The sequence below is a fragment of the Mandrillus leucophaeus genome, unplaced genomic scaffold (assembly GCF_000951045.1).
Source record: "Mandrillus leucophaeus isolate KB7577 unplaced genomic scaffold, Mleu.le_1.0 Scaffold184, whole genome shotgun sequence".
NCBI lineage: Eukaryota > Metazoa > Chordata > Mammalia > Primates > Cercopithecidae > Mandrillus > Mandrillus leucophaeus.
The window spans coordinates 96849-119390 of record NW_012101854.1 but is presented as its reverse complement, the minus strand read 5'-3'; the positions used below and the strand labels follow the sequence as shown (position 1 = coordinate 119390).

Sequence of the window (22542 nt, the reverse complement as noted above, 5' to 3'; positions counted from 1 at the left end):
TTGAGGCTGAGATGATGGGGTTTTCTAAATAAACAATCATGTCCTCTGTAAACAGAGACAATTTGACTTTCTCTCTTCCTATTTGAATACCTTCTATTTCTTTCTCTTGCCTGATTGTCCTGGCCAGAACTTCCAATACTATGTTGAATAGGAGTGGTGAGAGAGGGCATCCTTATCTTGTACCAGTTTTCAAAGGGAATGCTTCCAGCTTTTGCCTATTCAATATGATATTGGCTGTGGGTTTGTCATAAATAACTCTTATGATTTTAAGATATGTTTCATCAACATTGGGTTCATTGATAATTTTTAACATGAAGGAATGCTGAATTTTATTGAAGGCCTTTTCTGCATCTATGGAGATGATCATGTGGTTTTTTTGTCTTGGGTTCTGTTTATGTGATGGATTACATTTATTGATTTGTGTTTGTTGAAGCAACCTTGCATCCCAGGGATGAAGCCGACTTCATTGTGGTGGATAAGTTTTTTGATGTGCTGCTGGATTCAATTTGCCAGTATTTTATTAAGGATGTTCGCATCGATGTTCATCAGGGATATTGGCCTGAAGTTTTCTTTTTTGTTGTGTCTCTGCCAGGGTTTGGAATCAGGATGATGGCCGGCTTCATAAAATGAGTTAGGGAGGAGACCCTCCTCCTCAGTTGTTTGAAATAGTTTCAGAAGGAATAATACCAGCTCTTCTTTGTACCTGTGGTAGAATTCCAGAGACTGTGAATCCATCTGGTTCTGGGCTTTTTTTGTTTGGGAGGCTACTAATTACTGCTTCGATTTCAGAACTTGTTATTGGTCTATTCAGGGATTTGACTCTTTCTTGGTTTAGTCTTGGGAAGTTGTATGTACCCAGAAATTTAACCATTTTTTCAAGATATTCTAGTTTTTTTGCATAAAGCTGTTTATAGCATTCTCTGATGGTAGTTTGCATTTCTGTGGGGTCAGTGGTGATATCCCCTTCATCATTTTTTATTGAGCCTATTTGATTCTTGTCTCTTTTCTGCTTTATTAGCCTAGGTTGTGGTATATTTTGTTAATTTTTTTTTAACCAGCTTCTGGATTCATTGATTATTTTTGGAGGGTTTTTCATGTCTCTGTCTCCTTCAATTCTGCTCTGATCTTAGTTATTTCTTGTCTTCTGCTAGCTTTTGTATTAATTTGCTCTTGCTTCTCTAGCTCTTTTAATTGTGATGCTAGGGTGTTGATTTGAGATTTTTCTAGCTTTCTGTTGTGGGCGTTTAGTGCTATAAATTTTCCTCTTAATACTGCTTTATCTGTGTCCCACAGATTCTGGTACATTGTCTCTTTGTTCTCATTGGTTTCAAAGAACTTCCTGATTTCTGCGTTAATTTCCTTATTTACCCAGGATTCATTCAAGAGCAGGTTGTTCAGCTTCCATGTAAGTGTACGGTTTTGAGCAACTTTTCCAGGCCGGGCGCGGTGGCTCACACCTGTAATCCCAACACTTTGTGAGGCCAAAGCAGGTGAATCATGAGGTCAGGAGTTCAAGACCAGCCTGGCCAGGATGATGAAAGCCCATCCCTACTAAAAATATGAAAGTTAGCCAGGTGTGGTGGCAGGTGCCTGTAATCCCAGCTACTCAGGAGGCTGAGGCAGAGAATTGCTTGAACCCGGAGGTGGAGGTTGTAGTGAGCTGAGATCGTGTCATTGCCCTCCAGCTTGGGTGACACAGCAAGACTCTATCTCAAAAAAAAAAAAAAAAAGAAAAAAGAAATCAGCTTTTCCTTGGTACCTAACTAGCAAGTAAGTAGCTACTATTTCAATTTAATCATTTATCTGTTATTTTAGTGTAATGCATTTAGAAAAAAAAAACTCTGCTGATAGTAGAATTTTGTTGTTATTCTCATATAGTTAAAAATATATTACCTAGAGAAATAGGAATTATAAAATTTTTGCAAAGAAAATAATAATATTTCCTATTTTCTCTAGGTAATCTATTTTTACCTATATGAGAACAACAACAACAAAATAGCAAAATACAATGGAAAATATATACTGTAACACACATATTGTCTCATGGAGAGACACTGTTTCATAAAAAGAAGTATTTTCGTACCCTCTATTCTTTCTTGTCATGTTCTGCACAAAAGTGGGAAATAGCCATAAATGAAGTAAAAATAACTAAGTCATACTGCCATTGAACCCTTGGCTTTTACTCTATTATACCGTATTCTAATTACCCAAGCACACATTTTGTATTTAGGAACAAATCCAAAGAATGTATTAACTGTTGAAATTTCAAAGACAACTTGGTACTGTTTGGAATTTGGATAAAAAGACATTGAAAATACTGATTATGGTGATAGATGATGAAATTGTTATGGAATTAATATCCTGAAGAAATTTTGTCTGATTGTATGGTAGCTTTGTTATATTTAATGATCCCACGGACAAAGTGACATTTGAAAGGGACAGTAATATTAGCACTCAATAAAGGAGAGTAAGAAAATGTGTTTTGCTCAAGGTTATATCTTAAAAATAAGGACAAATCTAACACATTGATCAAACCCTCTCAAAGATATCTGCGTGTATTTATTAATTTATTGAAAAAATTAGTTAATAAAACACATGCATTCTTTAAAACATAAACAGTACTATTGGTAGGAAAATAAAGGAGGTCTATGCAGCACAAGTGAATTTTATTTTTCTTTTTTGAGACAGGGCCTTACCCTGTTGCTCAGGCTAAAGTATAGTGACATGATCATGGCTCGCTGCAGTCTCGACCTCCCAGGGCTCCAGTGATCCTTCCACCTGAATCTCCCAAGTAGCTGGGACCAAAGAAACATGCCACCATGCCCGGCTAATTATTCTGTTTTTGGTAGAGACATGGTTTTGCCATATTTCCCAGGCCGGTCTCGAACTCCTGCCTCAAGTGATTCTCCCACTTTAGCCTCTCGGGATTACAGACCTGAGCCATGGTACCTGGGCCCTGGATTTTTAAATATATATTTTTTTATAGACTGAATTTTAGAAGCGTAAGGGGGAAGGGTTGAGAATGAACAGAACAAGATTCAATCCTCTAATCTATCGTTTTATGATAAAAAGATAACAGACTTTTCTTAAGAGATTTCACATATTTATTTTCAAATTACTTATGAAATCAACATTTATGTGAAAAAATAGAGCAGCATATGAAGCTCTATTGAGAAGTGGTTTTAGTTATTCTCAAGTTAAAGTGGTAATAAAGCAGTTTGAGAGCAATGATTCTCTAAGGAGTTCGTTGCATAGTGTATGTGGGTAAGATTGATTTGAGAATTTAACATAAGGAAAAATCACAACTCTTGTCACCTCAGTAGTTTTCTAATAGTTTGGAAAGCAACTTATGCTTGGACCACAATAATAAAAAACTATTAATTTCATTCAAAAGAATTAGAAGCAACAAAACAAAATAGGAATAAGGAAGAAGACCTACTGAATGGGAATCTTTAAACAAACATATATCGGTATTACTTCTAAAGCAAAATCTCCAGAACTTAGGATAGTTATTTGCACTGTGTAAATGCTCAGATATGTGTTCTGTCCATTGAATTGAAGGCTATGTCTGGTTCCTGGTAAACATATGGTAATGTTAACAAATATAGGAAAGATCTTAGGGCAAAAAGACTACAGTAAGCATTGTGAAGAAGAAAAACTAGGAAGGATGGATGATGATTTATTAGGAAATGATCTACTCTGTTCAAATTAGTCGAAGTTTTTATACTCTTTGTTAGTGAATAAACCCCTAATTTTTTAATAAAAGGTACAGGTTTGATAAGAAAATTCAAAGCTAGAGCAAGCCTCGAATTCGTGAGAAATCATAGGAATTGAAGAAGTTCAAAACCCTGGGAATGGAAAAATAAATACTGAGACAATATATTTGTAAAGGAGGTGAGAAGATGTTTTGGAGGATTCTCTGTGGCACCCCATACCAAAAGTCAAAAAATGATGTTAAATAAATATTTTTCTTCACAAAGGAAAGCAGTAACTAGTAGATTTTTAAAATCCATCTTATACTTTTGATTTGTCATTTGATTTTGAATCATCTTCTACTACAACTCCTGAGATGCCACTGTCCCACGACGTGGTTCATCAACTGGACCTGGTCATGTAGACCTAACAGGTATCCAAGTCGTGCCTCAGGCCCTTGTCTATTTATAGGAAAGACTGGGACAGTTGTCATCTTTTGGAGTCATAATTTCACTAGCCCAACGATGTCATATTTTCTTTAATATAAGTTTTGTAAGATGGCACTTGAGGAAAATCCTTTATGTAATGTATCTGGGTTTAGCAAGGCTCTTAACAATGTCTCTTGAGGTACCTTTTAAGATTAAGAGAGAAAACATAAATAGCAATACACTTTGGCAACTTCCAGCTCACACAGTCATATCCAAATAATTCTATTTATTCATGTGATGTGGAGGTTTCCAGTTTTGTTATTACAGTCCTTTGTATTTGATGATATTAATATTTGTATTTATAATTTTGTGCTATTTGGTTATATGCTGCTGCACTGCATTTGGTGAGTTTTAGGGACATGGATAATGGCCGCCTCTCAAGGAAATAAATTTTCTACCCTGACATTGCATAATTACATGTTATCAATATTAAATAGAAACCATTTTATTAGGCATAAGTTTGAATTCACTGGCATGTTACAACTCCTTCAACTCTAAATTGTCTTGATTCTATCAGCCTGTGATAATTTCCTCCTAATACCTCTTAAATTCATATATTTATAAGAGGACATAATAACTCAAAATTTAATTATTCAAGTGAATACACTTCACACTCTGGTTCTTGGTCAGGATTTTGGCGTAAATTTATCTAGGACTATTTTTCTTCTAACGATAGTTTGTGTAAAGGGGATATTTATCTTCAAAATCTTAGAGGTCAGAGAATATGTCTTACTGTGGTTTAACAATGCAGGCATGGGCTTATTGTGGTCCATATTTCAGTATCTGGGTATTTGTATAACTTCCTAATGTGAAACGTTTCTCTATTCAATTTTTATGTTTATCTTAAGAGTGTATATACACTTTGTTTTATAAGAGTTTCACTAAATAGACTTATTTTATTGATAGGCAATGTTGCAGTTGCATTTTTGTATTATAAGAGTATTGGTCCTTTGCTTTCATCATCTGACAACTTCTTATTGAAACCTCAAAATTATGATAATTCTGAAGAGGAGGAAAGAGTCATATCTTCAGTAATTTCAGTCTCAATGAGCTCAAACCCACCCACGTTGTATGAACTTGAAAAAATAACATTTACATTAAGTCACCGAAAGGTAAGCTGTTTTTCTGGTAGTTATTGGCTATGACTGTGATATAGTCAGAGAAGTGGACTCTTTTTTGTGTCACATAAATTATCTAAGTCCTTGAGTTTAAAAATACAGATTTGAAATTAAAAGAGTGAAGTGGTTTTAACTAATTTTTCTACAAAATATTTTTGTACTTTCAGGGCTCTTTAAACATTCTAATTAATACCAAACAATTTATTAATTTGATTATCTGGAAATAAGCAATATTTTTATTTTTTTTAAGTACACTGTTTATTTTGGAAATATCCATAATTTAAAAGAATAAGTTATTAAAAAGTATCACAATCAGAGAAATAAATGAATGTCACTTGTGTAATAAGTGAGGTGTTTCATTAATACTTGTCATTTAAAATAATATTCGAAGGGATTCTGGTGTTGATTAAAAGAAAATCTTAGCAAAATTTACAATATTTCATAAAGAAATTAGTGGAGGCCATTTGACTCTTATTTTTTATTCTATTTCACTTTTCAGACTCATATAATTAAAGTTATACAATAAAAAAGCATGATTAGAACTAACCAACTATTTAGCTATTTTAGTTAAAAATAAATGGGGGCAACTCAGAATCACAGGTTATTTGTAACAATTTCACAATTGATGTTATCTTAAACTTTCAACAGAATTTCAGTTCTAGTACATGATTCAAGTACTTTCGAAGTTCCATTTGAAGTACCTTGAAGTTGAGCAATTATATTTGCATTATTATGGGAGTAAAGGGGCTTTCTAAAAAAAAATAATATATTTGCTTACACACAATACAAACATGCCACTGTTAAGTAAAAACATCAAAGGTAGAGAGAAACTAAATGTATAAAAAATGCAAGTAAATAATAGCTCAAACTTAAATAATGGTAAGCAGCATGTTGAGGGAAGAAAAAAATGTGAAATTGTTTAAGACTGGAAACCAAACTTAGACTTCTTTTTAAGATGCTAAATGCAAAATACACTTTTAATACTAGAAACCAAACACTGTTCTTTTACATGGTCTGATGGTTTTTCTGTTTTTTATCAGTAGAATGTTTTGACAGCTAAAGAGTTGCCAAGAACAACCCACTTCACCAACCCCTGTTTGACAAAGACACAAAACAAAACGCATATTTAAACAAAAACTCTTCACAGTAATTCCTGGGAAAACTTAATTGCTCTTATCTGGCTTTCTGCTCAAATGTATTTTCCATTCAAAGTAATGACTGTTATGAAATTTCACCACTCTTCTCTGACAATAGACCTACTTAGTCTCTAGTTCCCTCTCTCTGAGAATGAAATTTTGGTCCCATTTTTTCACCTGAGAAAATAAAAACTATCTCTTAAGTAATATGTTCAGTGTCCTGGTTCCCTGATAATTTATCTGTGATTTGACTGATTGATACATACTTCTACAGTACCTCAGAAGAATAGTAACACTAATTATAGTAATATTAACAATTATCATAGCAATCAATAATTACATAGTGCTTAGATTAGAAACCAGTCAGTATTCTAAGTTTTTTACTAAAAACAAACAAACAAACAAACAAAAAACTCATTTAATGCTTACAAAAGCCATATGAAGTACATACTATTATTACTATTTTATAGATGAGGAAACTGAGCCTGTGAGATTAAATAATTTGCTCATGGTCACTCAACAATTAACTGATAGAAAAAGGTTTCAAGCCCCTGCAGCCTTCCTCCAGAGTCCATGCTCTCAAAAACTATGATACTCCTGACCAGTTTGGCCCACTACATCCATCCCAGTCTACTTCCCAAGAAATTATGCTCCATCCACCATCTCATCTTTCCTGGGTCTCTCCACATTGGTGTCAGTGTCTCAATTAATAAAAAGACTCAAGCCTCCGCCTCATAAAAAAATAAAACCATACCCCTTTGGTACTGGATCATCTTCAACCAAAAAACCAAAATATAATAACTCCTCTTATCTTAAGCTTCTAAAAAGTAGATGTAATCTGCTGACTTCAATCTATGGAAGATTCAGATTTAGTTTTCTTACACATATGTTCTGCTGTGATATACACACTCCCTCAACCATCCATCCACTCATGCTTACCTCCAATTTTTGGTTAAATCGGTTTTCAATGTTTATAATACTATAAATTGGTGTGTTATTCACAACTGAATCATGGAGTTCAGTCATTTTCCTGGTGTTAATTCATTTATTTTCATTTGCTTATATTTCTATTTATCCATTGTTAATTTGTCTCCAAAATATTTGACAGAATTATAAATCTCTTTTCAAAACATTCGAACAAGTAAGCTTATCTATCAGCCAGTTTGTTGTCTTGGAGACATCCTTCCCAAGGCTCTGTAGCCTTGATGCTGTCTGGATGATCTACCCCTGGGTCATTTATCAGCCTGGGCATGCCTTCCCTTCCCCCCATCATTTTCACATATCATTCACTATTCACCTCACTCCTCTCCTGTGTCAGATGCCATGTTTCCTCCAGCAATGTCTTCTTTCTTAGTTTATATATGTATTTTCGTGACATATTCTCCAGTGGCTGCTTGAGAGAGGAAACAGAGAAGGTCAATTTTTTAAGCTCTTGCATTATTAGGTTTTACATAAATATACAAATATATACACACAAAAAAATATATTTTTCTACCTTACCCCTATACTTGTTAGATAAATACCATGTACAGAGTTATGTTTTTTTCTCAGATCTTTCTACACCTTGTTCATATGTCTTCCAGCTTTCAAGGGTAACATGGAGAAGTTGAATGCAATTAATTATTTTAATTAAAATGTATTGTCTTTTGAATGCAATCAGTCTCTTTCTCTTTATCTCTCTCTTAAAGTTTTGGAATCTTTATTCTTGGTATTCCAAAATCTTTCAGATGTACTTTGGTGTGAATCTTCCTTCATTAATTGCAGTAAACATCTTGTGAGTCTGTTCAGTCTGAAAATGTATGGTCTTCAGCTTTAGGGAATTTTCTACAATGATTTATCTGGTAATCTATCCCTGTCCAGTATCTCTGCTCTCTTTTTCTGTTCCTCTTAGTATGTATTAGACTTCCCAGCTGAGCTTCTAATATTTGGAGTTTTTAAACTTTTTCATTCCTATTTTTAATTTTTCTCGTAACTTTTTAAATTTTTACTTTATACTTTATTTTCACTGAGAAACTTTATTTTTTCAATCCTGATTTTATTTAATGGGTATAGTATCTCATCTCTCTGAGATATTATTTATATATTTTTTTAAAAAACTCTTTTCTGCTCCCTGCATCATCTTGCTCTTGACTTTCTTTGTTTGGATCGTTCACCGTGGTTCCCTGTCTTTCTTGTTGGAGCTTGTCCTCAGATGTCTGGGGGTTCGTGACCACCCATTCCCATTTAATAATGAGACACGGTGTGCTCTCCTGGCCTTGTGGCAGTGGTGTGCTTCACTAGAGTTTTCATCAGGCAGGCTCCTGGCCACGGTATTGGAAGATCCTGAATGTCAGTATCCAAAAGCAGTTTATTTTTGGCCAATCAGTTTCTCAGGAAGAAACGTTCTTCCTTTCCTATCTACTCTAGACAGAAGTCTGGTTGGAAGGATTAGGAAAATTAAGAAAATGTGATGGGACATGGTGGAAGATCAGTGTGTAAACAGACCCTCACTTAAGTCTGTTTTTGAATGGTACGCATAATCACAGCTTAGTCTGGCTCCTCAATTCCACAGTCCCTCTGCTTTCTCTAGAATTAGGCACTTCCCAGGCTCTTTTTGAGGCACTAAAAGAATTTCAGTTTTCTTCATATAGTTTGACCTTCTTGACAAACTTCTAGCAATCTCTCCAATTTTAACTCAATTATCTTTCCAGACAAACTCACACTGTTTTTGTCAGTGCTCCAACTATTGACCTAAGGGTTATATTTAGCATCTATTCCATTAAAACAATTATCTTATTGTATTTAAATCATCTGAGTTTCTATCATCCTTGAAGAGCTGATACTTTATCTTTTTGATTGATAATCCTCACTCTTTGAACAGTATATATCATACATTTGACACTCAAGGTACATTTTCTTTAATAAATAGTTGCCTGAAAATTGGAATTTGATTCTATAGTACTCCATTTATCAATGTTTAGTCTTAAATACACCTTAAAATAACATGTTTTGGCCTCTTAACATAATATAGCATTTATCTCAGAGAGCGTTTATGAGGGTTGAACTAAACAAAGTAAGAAAGCAAGCACCTAGTTAAGTGTAAATTGTTATATAACTGGAAATAGCTTTTATTTCTACAAGTTCAACATTTTATTGATAAATTATTATTAAACCATACATTAAGTGTGGTGTTATGATTAGTTAATATAAAAGTATGCTAAGAACTCCACCATTTATTGAATAACTATCACACTGTCTGTGTGTCATCTGTCTCATGTCTGTATCTGATCTTGTCTTCACTATTCTTTACCTCACATACTGTGCTCTAACTTAACTGGCTTCTACAAGTTTCTGGAATGCCTCTGGTCAGTCTCACTTCAGAGCTTGTCCATTTGCATTTCCAACTGTTTGGAACCCTCTGTTCCCAAGTCTGTTGGACGCCCCCCCTTCACTTCATTGAAATACCTGCTTAGACATAATCTAGGAGACATCCCCTTGGACAACCCTCCATATCACTTTCTTTCTTCTTATCCAGGGTTACTTTTCTCATTGAGTAATTTTTCATCTCTAACTAGAATGTAATGTCAACAATGCAAACAGTTTTTTCCCTTTTGTTCACTGTTGTATTTTTAGTACCTGGATTAGTGACAAATATCTAGTCAATACTCAACAAACATGTACTGAATGAACATGCAAATGAAAATTATGCACTGTGGTAAATGACATATGAATAATTTAATAAAAATTATCACGTTTGTGAGACAAAATTGATGAAATATAGCATTGTTGCAATATAAATTTCCATTCTTCCACATAGCCGCCTTTATTTTTTATAATTTGTTTTGTGTTTCACTGTTAAGGCATTGTTTCAATCACATTAATGGTATTTTAAGTATGGCAAAAGCAATACTATGTATATAACTTTTTATCTTTTTTTCATCAGTAAAATATCTTTTTTTCAGATCACAGATAGGTATAAGAGTCTATGTGCATTTTGGAATTACTCACCTGATACCATGAATGGCACCTGGTCTTCAGAGGGCTGTGAGCTGACATACTCAAATGAGACCCACACCTCATGCCGCTGTAATCACATGACACATTTTGCAATTTTGATGTCCTCTGGGCCTTCCATTGTAAGAGAACTTTCCCCTTCATATTTACAAATGTTCCTTTTTCTGTTTTTATCCATGTTATTCAAGAGAATATTTATTTTTTTATATATTTTTCTTGGGTTTAGATAGCACATTTAGTATAAGAGACAAAACCCCAACGGGATCTTTCTTTCTGTCTGTTTTCCTACCTACCTTCTAGAACATATTTAGTATGCATTTAAGATTATTTCTAGTCTGAGACTTATCTAGTCTGTAATATCTGGTAGATTACATATAAAATTAGTTTGTAATGCTGCTTTCAAGAGCCATTTGCCCATTTTAATGTATCATGGAATTTAGAGGCACTTTTTTGTGATGACAATTTATTTTCATACGTGACAAAGCTCCTGAAAATATTTGACAGTTGGCCAATAAGTATTAGCACACTTATAACTAACATCATATTTTTAGCAATGTAGAACCCCACATGATTTTTAAACATGAAGAATCTCTCTAAAGTGAATGGTTTCATGATATGTATTTTGTTTTTGAAATATCTTACTTACTTTGTATATTTATCACATAATTTCTTATTTTATAGCTCTGTGCTAGCATCTCAATTATATTTATTTATAATCTATCATTAAATATATAAAGTAATCAAATAAATCTACATAAACATAATGTCAGTCCTAACGACGATTTTCCTGAAGTTAAGCAAATAAACATCTATTCTTTATATAAACATAAGTATTCGTCTAGTTAGGATAAAACCAACATTATACATTTTAAAGTTTCTGAACAATATTGCTTGATAATCCTTATATTCAGCATTGCTAACACCTTTGTTTCACGTGTTTTAGATGAATCACTGCATAGACATAAGACTTAGTCTTACCACTGATAAATCTGTTTTAATTAACCATTTTCACATTACAATAATGGATTGCCTTTCTAGTGTAATGAAATTAATGACGATAACATTGCTAAACCATGTACTAATACTAATACTATGCCTAGAAAAAAATCACCAATTACAGAACTGTTAAAGTGCTACATGATTTACATCAGATTTATGTGGATATTGAGGATTTTCAAAAGTACAAAATTTTTCTCATCTAAATGCACATTTATAGTTTTACATTTTATGAACATTTTGATTAATGTTTCACCAAAAAAGGAAGTTCATTATATGTTGTAGTTCCTTTGACAAGTTACTGAGTTATTCTTTTAACAGCTTTATTATTATTTTCCCTTAGGGTATTAAAGATTATAATATTCTTACAAGGATCACTCAACTAGGAATAATTATTTCACTGATTTGTCTTGCCATATGCATTTTTACCTTCTGGTTCTTCAGTGAAATTCAAAGCACCAGGACAACTATTCACAAAAATCTTTGTTGTAGCCTATTTCTTGCTGAACTTGTTTTTCTTGTTGGGATCAATACAAATACTAATAAGGTATGTAGGCATCCTAATCTCTATTTTTGTCCTATGATACGTGTACTTTCTTAAATGTGTATGTCATAGAAACATTAATTGTAATTTAGGGTTTAATGGGGCAGACATACTTTATAATTTGTGCTTCAGCTATCCTTTCTAAGTTTGATAATGCTAACACAGCTAAGCAAACTACTTATTGAGTCCATTCAGCAAAAATGGTCCTCATTATGATGAATTATTGGGACAAATTAAAACTTTGCAACAAACTGAATAAATACTTTTTTTGTTGTTCTGTTTTGTTTTTAAATGGACGCTAAACAAAGACCAAGGACAGAGAGAATTAGAAATAAAGTTTATCTTAGAATGGGGACTGACCATAAATGCAGTCACAGTTTATAGGTTGAAATGTGATAAATTGGTTTTACCTAGTTTCTTTTCTAACTTCTCATTTCCCAACATTATTGATTTTGAACCATTCGAACCTTCCCAAATGGTTTCATATTGTATTGGTCTGGGTCCTCCTAGAAGCAGGTGTTAAGATGAGGTTAAACATGCAATAGATTTATTAAGGGAATTGTTGGCGAGAGCAAATGGGAAGAGAGAGGCTTAGAAAGCTATCAGGCCAAGATTCAGGTATGATCCTGAGGGAAGACAAGAAGAGTGGGCAAAAGTGTTCCACACAGTAATGCAGTTCTAAGGAAAAGTCAGCACAGGTGTTAAAGAATCCTCTTGGAAGTCCTTGAGCCAAAGTTACCTGTCAGGGAAATCTTTTGTCCCTCAGGAGCAGGAATCCTTTGTAAGAGGAATCCTTTGTTTCTCACAGCAGTAACCCTACTGTGCTCAGTCATGGGCTGGCAGCAGCCTATGAGAAGTGGGAAGAGCAATGGATTTCCTACAGCTGCAGCTGAAGCCTTAGGTCAGTTGCACCCCTTGCAGTTGGATATTGGAGAAGTGTATTCTCATGACCACAAAAAGTGAAATTGCCTCCATATTTCCATTCTTAGAAATCTTTCAAAGACTGAAACGAACAATCAGTTAGCAAAGTTTTCTTCTGAAGTAGATGGCAAGAAGTGTTTATTTTAAATAGTATACACCAGACTGTAAACTCCTTATCTATTTTTATGTTTTACAGTGGTATTCGTAACACTTTCCAATTTTATGTATCTCCCACTATCCTACAATGCCTAGTTCCTCTTTCAGTTACCTTCCACCATTATCTTCACCCCAAAACTACTCCTTACAGTGTTTACTTTCAACTACTTTTCACCTATTAAATTTGCCCCATTTTTCCAGTCATATCTTAAATCCCACTTCCTCGCTAGTGATTTCCAAATTTTAATTGCCAATGATCTTTCTGTTCCCCAGCCTTATAGAGTACTCTCTAACATATTTTAGTATGTCATATCATTAATCTTGAATTATAGTTTGTTTTTTTTAAAATGGGATAGGTACATAAGTATGTATTATGTTATCTCTCCTATGATATATACCTTTAGCTTTACTAGTATGGGAAAGTATAACTACTTCTTTTTCTGTTATTTCTTATAGGCCTAACTTTAGTTCTAGATGAGAAATAACCACTGAAAAGAATGTTTAAGTGAAAGCCATCTCAAATTTACATGATAATCTTAACAGTTTAAAGTAATTCTATAATGGATATTTTGATGAAATATATTATTAATCTATTTTGTAAATTTTTTTTGTCACCTAAGATATTTATTTTATTTTGTTTAGCAGAGTATTGTAAGTCATTTTCATTCTTCGAGCATGAATAAAGGAAAAGAGAGGTATCTCCAAAACAGAAATCAACTTAAATCTTAACATATTCACCAAGATACCATGGTTTACATGTGAATAATCCACAATTTATCACATGACATAAATATATAAAAGTTATAAACCTGTGGACAAAAACAGTAACTTAGTTCTATCACAAGATTAGTTAATATTTCACGTTGATGAAGCACAGTTGTTTTCCTAAATCAGCTAGAACTAGTACATCTTTAAGAACTGACATGATATTTTAATATGATTCATTAAAATATGTGGCATACTTTATAGTATAAAGAAAGTTGTGATTTACAGCACAAGTTGAGATTGTGTGTTATGATAATTTTAAAGCAAACACTGCCAATGTTTTTTTTTTCTTTGATTTCTAGCTCTTCTGTTCAATCATTGCCGGACTGCTACACTACTTCTTTTTAGCTGCTTTTGCATGGATGTGCATTGAAGGCATACATCTCTATCTCATTGTTGTGGGAGTCATCTACAACAAGGGATTTTTGCACAAGAATTTTTATATCTTTGGCTATCTAAGCCCAGCCGTGGTAGTTGGATTTTCAGCAGCACTAGGATACAGATACTATGGCACAACCAAAGTGTAAGTTAAAATGATTTCATGGGCATTTGAAACACAATTTTGAATGTTCTTTGCATATCTTTGATAATTTTGCTATGTTAAAGTACATGCAAACATGTTTATAGATTAATCTTTTATTTACTTTTCAGATGTTGGCTTAGCACAGAAAACAACTTTATTTGGAGTTTTATAGGACCAGCATGCCTAATCATTCTTGTATGTATATATAAAATTGTTAATACAATTCAAAAAAGTGATGATTATAGGGTGCTTAAAACTTCCAGCAATAAGGTGTTACTTTTTTAAAAAAGAATTTGAATGTTTTACAGTATATCACTTATCAGCATTTTACATATATTGTAATTGAAAAATACATGTATATCTTGTAAATTCAAAGCTATTACAATTCATTTGCCCCTCTTGATGGAGGATAGATGTCTGCATAACAAAGAGGAAAAAGCATTTTTCACTTATCAGTAATATCTTGGCATACTTCAACACAGAGAGTGTGCCAACCAGCTGATAATCTGGCATTTTAGATGTTTACGTTATTTAATCTTTTATCGAAGATCGGTCATCTTTGAAGATTAGACTGTCATCTTTATAGTTTTATCATCTTTATGTACCCTGTCATCATAAAGTGATTTTAAACTAAATTGCAACATCAGAGACAAGAACTCACTATTTCTTATGAACAGACAAGTCATATATTGAGATAGTCCTATTTCAGCAAGGAAGAGGGCCTTTTAATTCTTATTGGAAGTGGTTTCAAACCTACAAATTTGGCAGGTATTATATGTTCCATTATAAATAAAGACATTTTTATATGTCTGAAGAGCATTTCTAAGTGCTGAAAGTTTTCAACAGTCTTTCTGAATATAACAGTCTGTCAATGAATCTGGGAGGTCTGACAAGACTCTAGAGTGGAATGAATTGTCAGTAGAGAAGTTATGGCAATATTTTGGACAACTTTGTTCCATATGTGTTGACCATAGGCTAGTCATCTTTTTGAATTTCTTTTTCTCTCTTCCTCTTTCCTTTGAGTTTTTTATGGTTATGAGGGTACTGCTAAATGGAGAAAGACCTGAAATGCAAAGCAGAGAATTTTCATCAAGCGTTATTTTGCAATGGTGTGGGTGAAATCAAGTGCATTCATAAACTGTACTTTCTACTCATCACAAAAACTCATTTATAATTCTCACAATAAATCAAACAATATTTTATAAAAGAAAAGCCAAGGGCCAGATTTAAGCTAAAACAATTTGAGTTAATTTATTATAGCTCCAAAATTTCCAACCCACATAAGAATATAAAATGGTGTCCCACTCACATATTTTTATGGATTGCTCTGATGTATTTCATGTGATGACATATTCTGCATATCCTAATTTTACTGATTTCCTCACCATAGGAAAATCTATCTTTGCCATTGTTTTGTACAAGTCAAAGGTCCATGGAGCAATGACTCTTACTGTTTGGATAAAAAGTAGCATGACAGAAATTATCCTGAAACAACAAAAACAGGAGCATACTTCTCTAAAATAAGACAGGGGAAGTGTTCTCTGAAATAGTTTTTAACAGTTGCTTATGTAAGGCTAATTTGGATTATTTTATAGTAAGATACAGAGAATTTAGATGAAATTATTTAAAAATGAGTCCTGTAAACTTTTCTAGAGGTCTAAATGAACACTGTCATATTGTTCTAGTCTGGAGTTAATGAGCCAATTTATCTCCCATACAGTCTCTGTATGATAATCATTTCCAGGTTAACCAGAGGGTCAGGCTGCTTTAAAAATGAGCTAGGCCCCTCAGTTTTACTCTAAAATTAAATATTTCTCATCTTTTATGATATCTTTTTTAAATACTAAGAAATTCTTAGATAATTATTGAATCAAAGTGAATTATTTTTCTCCAGTTATCTTTGTTCTTCTGTGCTAATGCTTGCATATTGCTATTATTATTAAGTTGTGTAACACAACGTTAGATGACATTTTTTCTGTTGCCCATGAATAGTATCTAGCCCAAAGATAAAGTCAAAGAGATATTGAACACCAAACATATAAAAACGAACCACTGATAGTTTAGGCCTGACTCTTCCCAAGGGTCACACAATTAAAGAAAAGGACCAGCTATAGCCCCGTGAGAGGACTGGGGAAGGGAGCTCAGTGGGTGATGTTTCAGAGTTACATGCTTGGCCTTTAGGGAAGGACAATGTTCTCCATTAGAAGTTTTTCTTTTATCTACCAACAAGAAAAAATGATGGTGTTTCCCAGCTCCCTGAAGACAAGATGTGGAGGAATACTCAAAAAAGTTTGCAGAGCATGGAATCAAAATAGTAAGAGTAAAATTATCATCCTGGTCTCACATTGCTAGAATGACTGTAGAATTTTCATGTGTCCCTGGGATATAAGAATACCAGATTATGATGAGCTTTTTTTATGAGAATTTGGCATATATCCCCTGATTTTGAGCCAAATGTGAACCTAGAGACTAGCACCTGCTTTTGTATGGCGTTTCCTGCAGGCAATGTGCTTACTGGATTATTCTTCAACAGCAGGGACAGAAAAGATTATTATACAGTGTCCCTAGTAATAAAATGATGGGGCAAAACACAAAGACTTGAGCTATTCTAGATGCACAGATAAGTTGGAGAAATGGAAAGAAGTTGCAGGGCTGCCTAGGTCATGTGAAGATATGTACAATGAAGAGAATGAGTTGAATGGAGATATGGATATTCGTCTTTGACAAATAGAAGAGACCAAAATGGAAATGAAATACTGTGATCACCAAGTAAATTATACATACCATCAAAGTGAAGACTGTCTCTTAAGCCAAGACTAGCAATGGTAATAAGAACTAGACTAAACCGAAATGGTATCATGCAGCTCCCCCATAACAACAGGTGGTCAGATCCTTCTATCCTCCAAGCGCAGAGTTGTGGAGCCTTAGCAGTAGAAGACCAGTATCTCAGATCCAGCCATGCTGCCCCTACTCAAACACATATGCTCCAAGTATCTGGAAAGGAAAAAGAAGTAAACACCAAATTTTAAAAAATCTAAAATTACTAAAAGCTATGGCATGTAAATTTATGACAATCCCTGAATTTAAAAAAAAAAAAAAAAAAACGTAACTTTTATGTCACCAAAAAAATCTCTACTTCACCAAGTAGGGATTCCTTTTTAAATGGAGTTCAGGTGTTCAAAACTGATCACCACTTGCCATTTTGGGGATAACAATGACCTCCTGATTAGGAGTTTGTCATCCTATGCTTTAGAATATTCTGCTAGGTGAAGACCCAAACCGTATGATTAACTTCACCATGTTAATTGGGTGCTCTGGGCATGATAGAAAGACAAAGAAAATGTAAGAAATATCTTCTGCCCACTACAGTATGAATGAGAGGAAAAAAGACAACACGCATGATAAAGAAAAGTATGTAATTACATATAAGTGATACTGGTGAGATGTGAAGAGATCAGTATATACATTATAGTCATTCAATAATCTTCATTGAGATGTAGGACCTTGTTTGTGGATGTGACAAGAAGCAGGTTCTACTTTATATGATTGCGAAAGGTCAGAGGACTGCAAGTGTGAACTAAAGCAAGCAGCCCTTGTAAGCATGCCAGATTCCTTTTGAGGGAGAACAAGGGCAAAACAAGAAGTAGTTAGCATTGTAAACCAGGCAACACCAGGCATCAGCTGAAGTGTCATCATTATTCACAGTATTCAAGAATAATCTTTTTAAAATAGATTAATCACTTTTTAGTCCAGATAGTCATTAACTACTAAACAAATTTTTACCTCCACAAATAAACTCATCCATTTCTTCTCCTCCATGTTTATAGTCAGGCCCTTGCTATACCTCACTAGGATGCTAGTATTCAGAACAAAAATAAGAGGTTTTATTTTAATTTCTAATTTATTTTATTTTATTTAACTTTCAAGTTCAAGGGTACATGTGCAGATTTGTTATATAAGTAAACTTGTGTCATGGGGGTTTGTTGTATGGACTATTTCATCATGCAGGTATTAAGCCTAGTACCCATTAGTGATTTTACCTGATCTTCTCCATCCTTCCATCTTCTACCCTCAAGTAGGCTCCAATGTCTGTTGTTCCCATCTTTGTGTCCATGTGATCTCATCATTTGGCTTCCACTTATAAGTGAGAGCATGTGGTATTTGGTTTTCTGTTCCTGCATTAGTTTGCAAAGGATAAAGGCCTCCAGTTCCATCCACGACCCTGCAAAGGACACGAACTCATTCTTTTTATGACTGCACAGTATTCCATGCTGTATATGTACCACATTTTCATTATTCAGTCTACCATTGATGGGCATTTAGTTTATACTGTGTCTTTGCTATTGTGAATAGTGCTGCAGTGAAATGTGTCTTTATGATGGAACAATTTATATTCCTTTGGGTATATACCCAGTAATGGGATTACTGGGTCAAATGGTAGTTCTGTTTTTAGGTCTTTGAGGAATCACCACCATGTCTTTCACAATGGTTGAACTAATTTATACTCCCACCAACAGTGTATAACCATTCCTTTTTCTCCCCAACTTCACCAGCATCTGTAATTTTTTCACCTTTAATAATAGGCATTCTGACTGGTGTGAGATGATATCTCATTGTGGTTTCGATATGCATTGCTCTTATAATTAGTAACAGTGAACATTTTTTCATATGCTTGTTGGCCATGTTTATGTCTCCTTTTGAGCAGTGTCTCTTCATGTCCCTTGCCCACATTTTAATGGGGTTGTTTGGTTTTTTTCTTCTAAATTTGTTTAAGTTCCTCATAGGTTCTGAAATTAGACTTTTGCCAGATGTATAATTTGCAAATATTTTCTTCCATTCCATAGGTTTTCTGTTTACTCTGTTGATAGTTTGTTTTGCTGTGCAGAAGTTTTTTAGCTTAATTAGTTCCCAGTTGCCAATTTTTTAAAAGTGGAGGGGTGCCTGACTTACCCTGGCCTGGCATAGCCTTAGGTCCTGTTTATAATTTGGTATCATATTGCCACAGAGTCTGTTCTGGCAGTTTTATGACCTCCTGTTTTAACATTAATGCAGTCAGCTGTTGTTTCTAAACTAGCAATCCCCAACTTTTTGGCACGAGGGACCAGTTTTGTGGAAGACAATTTTTCCACAGATTGTTGGGGAGGGGTAATTGGCATTAGATTCTCATAAGGAGCAGGTAGCTTAGATCCCTTGCATGCACATTTCACAATAGGGTTTGCCCTCCTATAAGAAGCTAATGCTGCTGCTGATATGACAGGATGGGGAGCTCAGGTGGTACTGGTTCATGGCCTGGGGTTTGGGGATCTCTTGTCTAAGCTGTAAAAGAAAGTGGGTATAACAAGGTGTTTTTGACCTTCCAACTCATCATGTCCAGGAACTCAGTTTTCAGGTTTTTCTGGGGTCTCCTTGGCACACTGAGTCTATTCAGTTGATGAAGGGCTTCAAATTTTATTTTTAGTTTACATCTCAATCATAGAGCTATGCGTTTCTTGATTTATTTACTGCATCTTACTCAAGAATCATCTTGTTCAATAATCAGTGCCACTGTGCTGCACAACCTTAGGAATCACAGTTCAATTGCAATATGGTCTTCAAGGAGCTGCATTCACGTTGGAATCTCTGTGAGTGATGGACTCTGGAACTCTAAAACTTTGTGGCCCTCTTTTTGGTCACCCTGCAGTATAGAAGTGCCTAGTAAGTCTTCAGTAATTATGTGTGTGTTTTAATTGAGCCACTAAAAATATCCATGGTAATAAATGAGGAAGCAAGATTAAGTGATCTTTCTGAAGTTATTTTTCGACCCCTAGCCTTGGGTTCCTAATATACACATGAAGTGAATGATGCCAGCCCTACATAACACGACTATGGTAAAAACAACAGCAACAATTTTAACTTATTTTTTAACAATTAAAAAAGGAAAATACACAACATTCTGGAGAATAATCTTATGGCATTCCTATACCTAATTTAATACATTTTTGTATTAAAATTAAATAAAAAGACCAATTTTAAAACCATGATTTTCACAGCAAAATATTATATGCAAGGGAATGTATGTGTAGCCAACTATAGTGTGTGTGTGTGTGTGTTTAGATCCTGATTTTTAAAATATTGGTGAATAAGTAACAGTATTATAGCAAGAGATGATTATAATACATGTGTCTGTTGCTGTATAGAATTTGTTAGAAGTCTCTAGTACACTATACCAGAAAAAGTTTAACTAAAACAAAGTAAATATGAAATATTGCAAAGAAAACCAATAGAAATGTAATAGAATAAATAATACTTATTTTCCAGAATAAAGACAAATTATAAGTGAAGCTTCGAATATAAGTAGGTAATTAGGAGCAAATTTTTATGGCCTTATATGAGGGTTAAGATTGCTTTCATCGTTTCTCTGAACAAATCTAGAAAGACTTGTGCTCCAGAAAAGAAATCTCTATAGAGCAATCTTTAATCCCAGTCATTCCTACATGGAATCCTTACAGTTTATCCATAGAGTAAGGACTACTAGAGTAAGAACTATAGACTAATGCCTTAAATGGTATTTGCTTATTTTTATGAATGGAGCCCTGGGGCTTGCCTGGTTTGGGAATATAATGTAAAATGCCTTTGAGGTAATATGTAAATGAATAAGAAAAGAATTAGTTCAACACTAATGTATTATTATGTATGTTGTTTCAAACAAATATTTAAGCTTTTAACCTGTTCTGATAAGTGTTAACTACTTAGGTATTTGAACAGTAACATGTTCTGCATTGATCTTACTAAAGTACTTCTTCAGGTGTTTGGCTCATTAATATTAAAAATCTCTTAGAATTCTGAAATATGAACCAGTGACCTCATTGATTCTATCTACGAATCACTACATTTAAAATGTTAAGATTGTGACTGTACTTGAAAAGGCCTAGCCTTGCTTTTGAAAGCTTGAGCTGTACAAAAAAGAGGTTTCTAAACCTTTGTAAAGCAAGCTGCAAACTGAAGATAATTTCCATAATTTATTTCTTTATTCAATATTTTTAATCTTCAATGCTCAATTCTTTAAATTAAAACTATGTAAGTGATTAGATTCAAGTACACAGCTATAAAGAAGAGTTTGTAAAAATAATTTAACTTTTAAATAGAAACTGAAGTTTCCCATAGACACATTCAGCATTGAAGAATAGCATTTGCTTGATTGAGGCAAATACTAATTAAACTATGTCCAAATAAGGCATTTTATTTAAAAACTGTGAGCTTTCATTTGAACTTAAATCAAAACTCTCATAATTGTGTGTTGCTGTATCATCACTACTCTTACCAACTTCTTTTCAAATCTGACCAGAACTCCACTCATTTTTTGTTGTAACCTCTAATTGTCCTTTATATGTCTACAATCTAATTCCCTTTCACCGGGAAATACTTACTAAACCTACTCAAAATGAATTTTTCATATGACCCTTACAAGATGGGCCACGTTTAGACATATCTGTTATTATGTGAGACATTCTTATTACATTTTTTAATAGCACAAATTGCCAAAGATAGGAAAAAGGCAAATATTACAAGACTGTGCAAGGTAAAAATATGAATATGTCATCGTACACTCATTCTCTCTCCATAAATACATTTTTCTTAATATTTACTCTGTATCCTTCTAGACCTCTGCTGTATGTGTATTTGATTGTAAACTCAAAAAACTTGAATTATCTATTATCTGTAATATATCATATTTATTTTTCCTTGTTAGAATATACAGTTCTACCCTCTTTTTATCATGTATGTTATGACTATGTGCTAATTTATTTAATAACTTTCCTAAGGATGAATATTTAATGTATTTCCAAAGTTTACTTATTACAAATAATACTGCACAGATCATCTTTATTGCATGTAATGTATACATGAAATTATTAGGAACTACTTCTTAGAAGAAGAAATGCAAGTATATACAGATTTTAAAATTTACAATTTACCCTTCAAAACAATTACTTCAGCTGATAGGTTCACCAACAATATATGAGAGTGTTCTCTTTCTGACGCTTTTGCCAGCGCTAGATATTATTATCTACTGAGGCAGATAATAAAACTAAATGGTTTGATTGGAATATATAAACCAAAAAGCATTGTGATAGACTAGGATTCCACAGTAATGGCACAGTTGACACTTTGGACCAAATCTTTGTTGTGGAGGCTGTCCTATCTGTGCCATTACAAGTTTAGAAACATC

At 33.7% G+C, this 22542-nt stretch overlaps 1 protein-coding gene across 1 annotated transcript in view; it reads left to right on the top strand.

Moving 5' to 3' along the window:
* The window catches only part of ADGRL4 (adhesion G protein-coupled receptor L4), a 126584-nt gene that overhangs the window by 83059 nt on the left and 20983 nt on the right, over window positions 1-22542 (top strand). The window contains exons 8-12 of the mRNA XM_011977771.1: window positions 5088-5293; window positions 10377-10550; window positions 11768-11971; window positions 14113-14333; window positions 14462-14528. Coding sequence (XP_011833161.1) covers window positions 5088-5293; window positions 10377-10550; window positions 11768-11971; window positions 14113-14333; window positions 14462-14528 — 872 coding nt within the window. The remainder of the gene's footprint in view (window positions 1-5087; window positions 5294-10376; window positions 10551-11767; window positions 11972-14112; window positions 14334-14461; window positions 14529-22542) is intronic.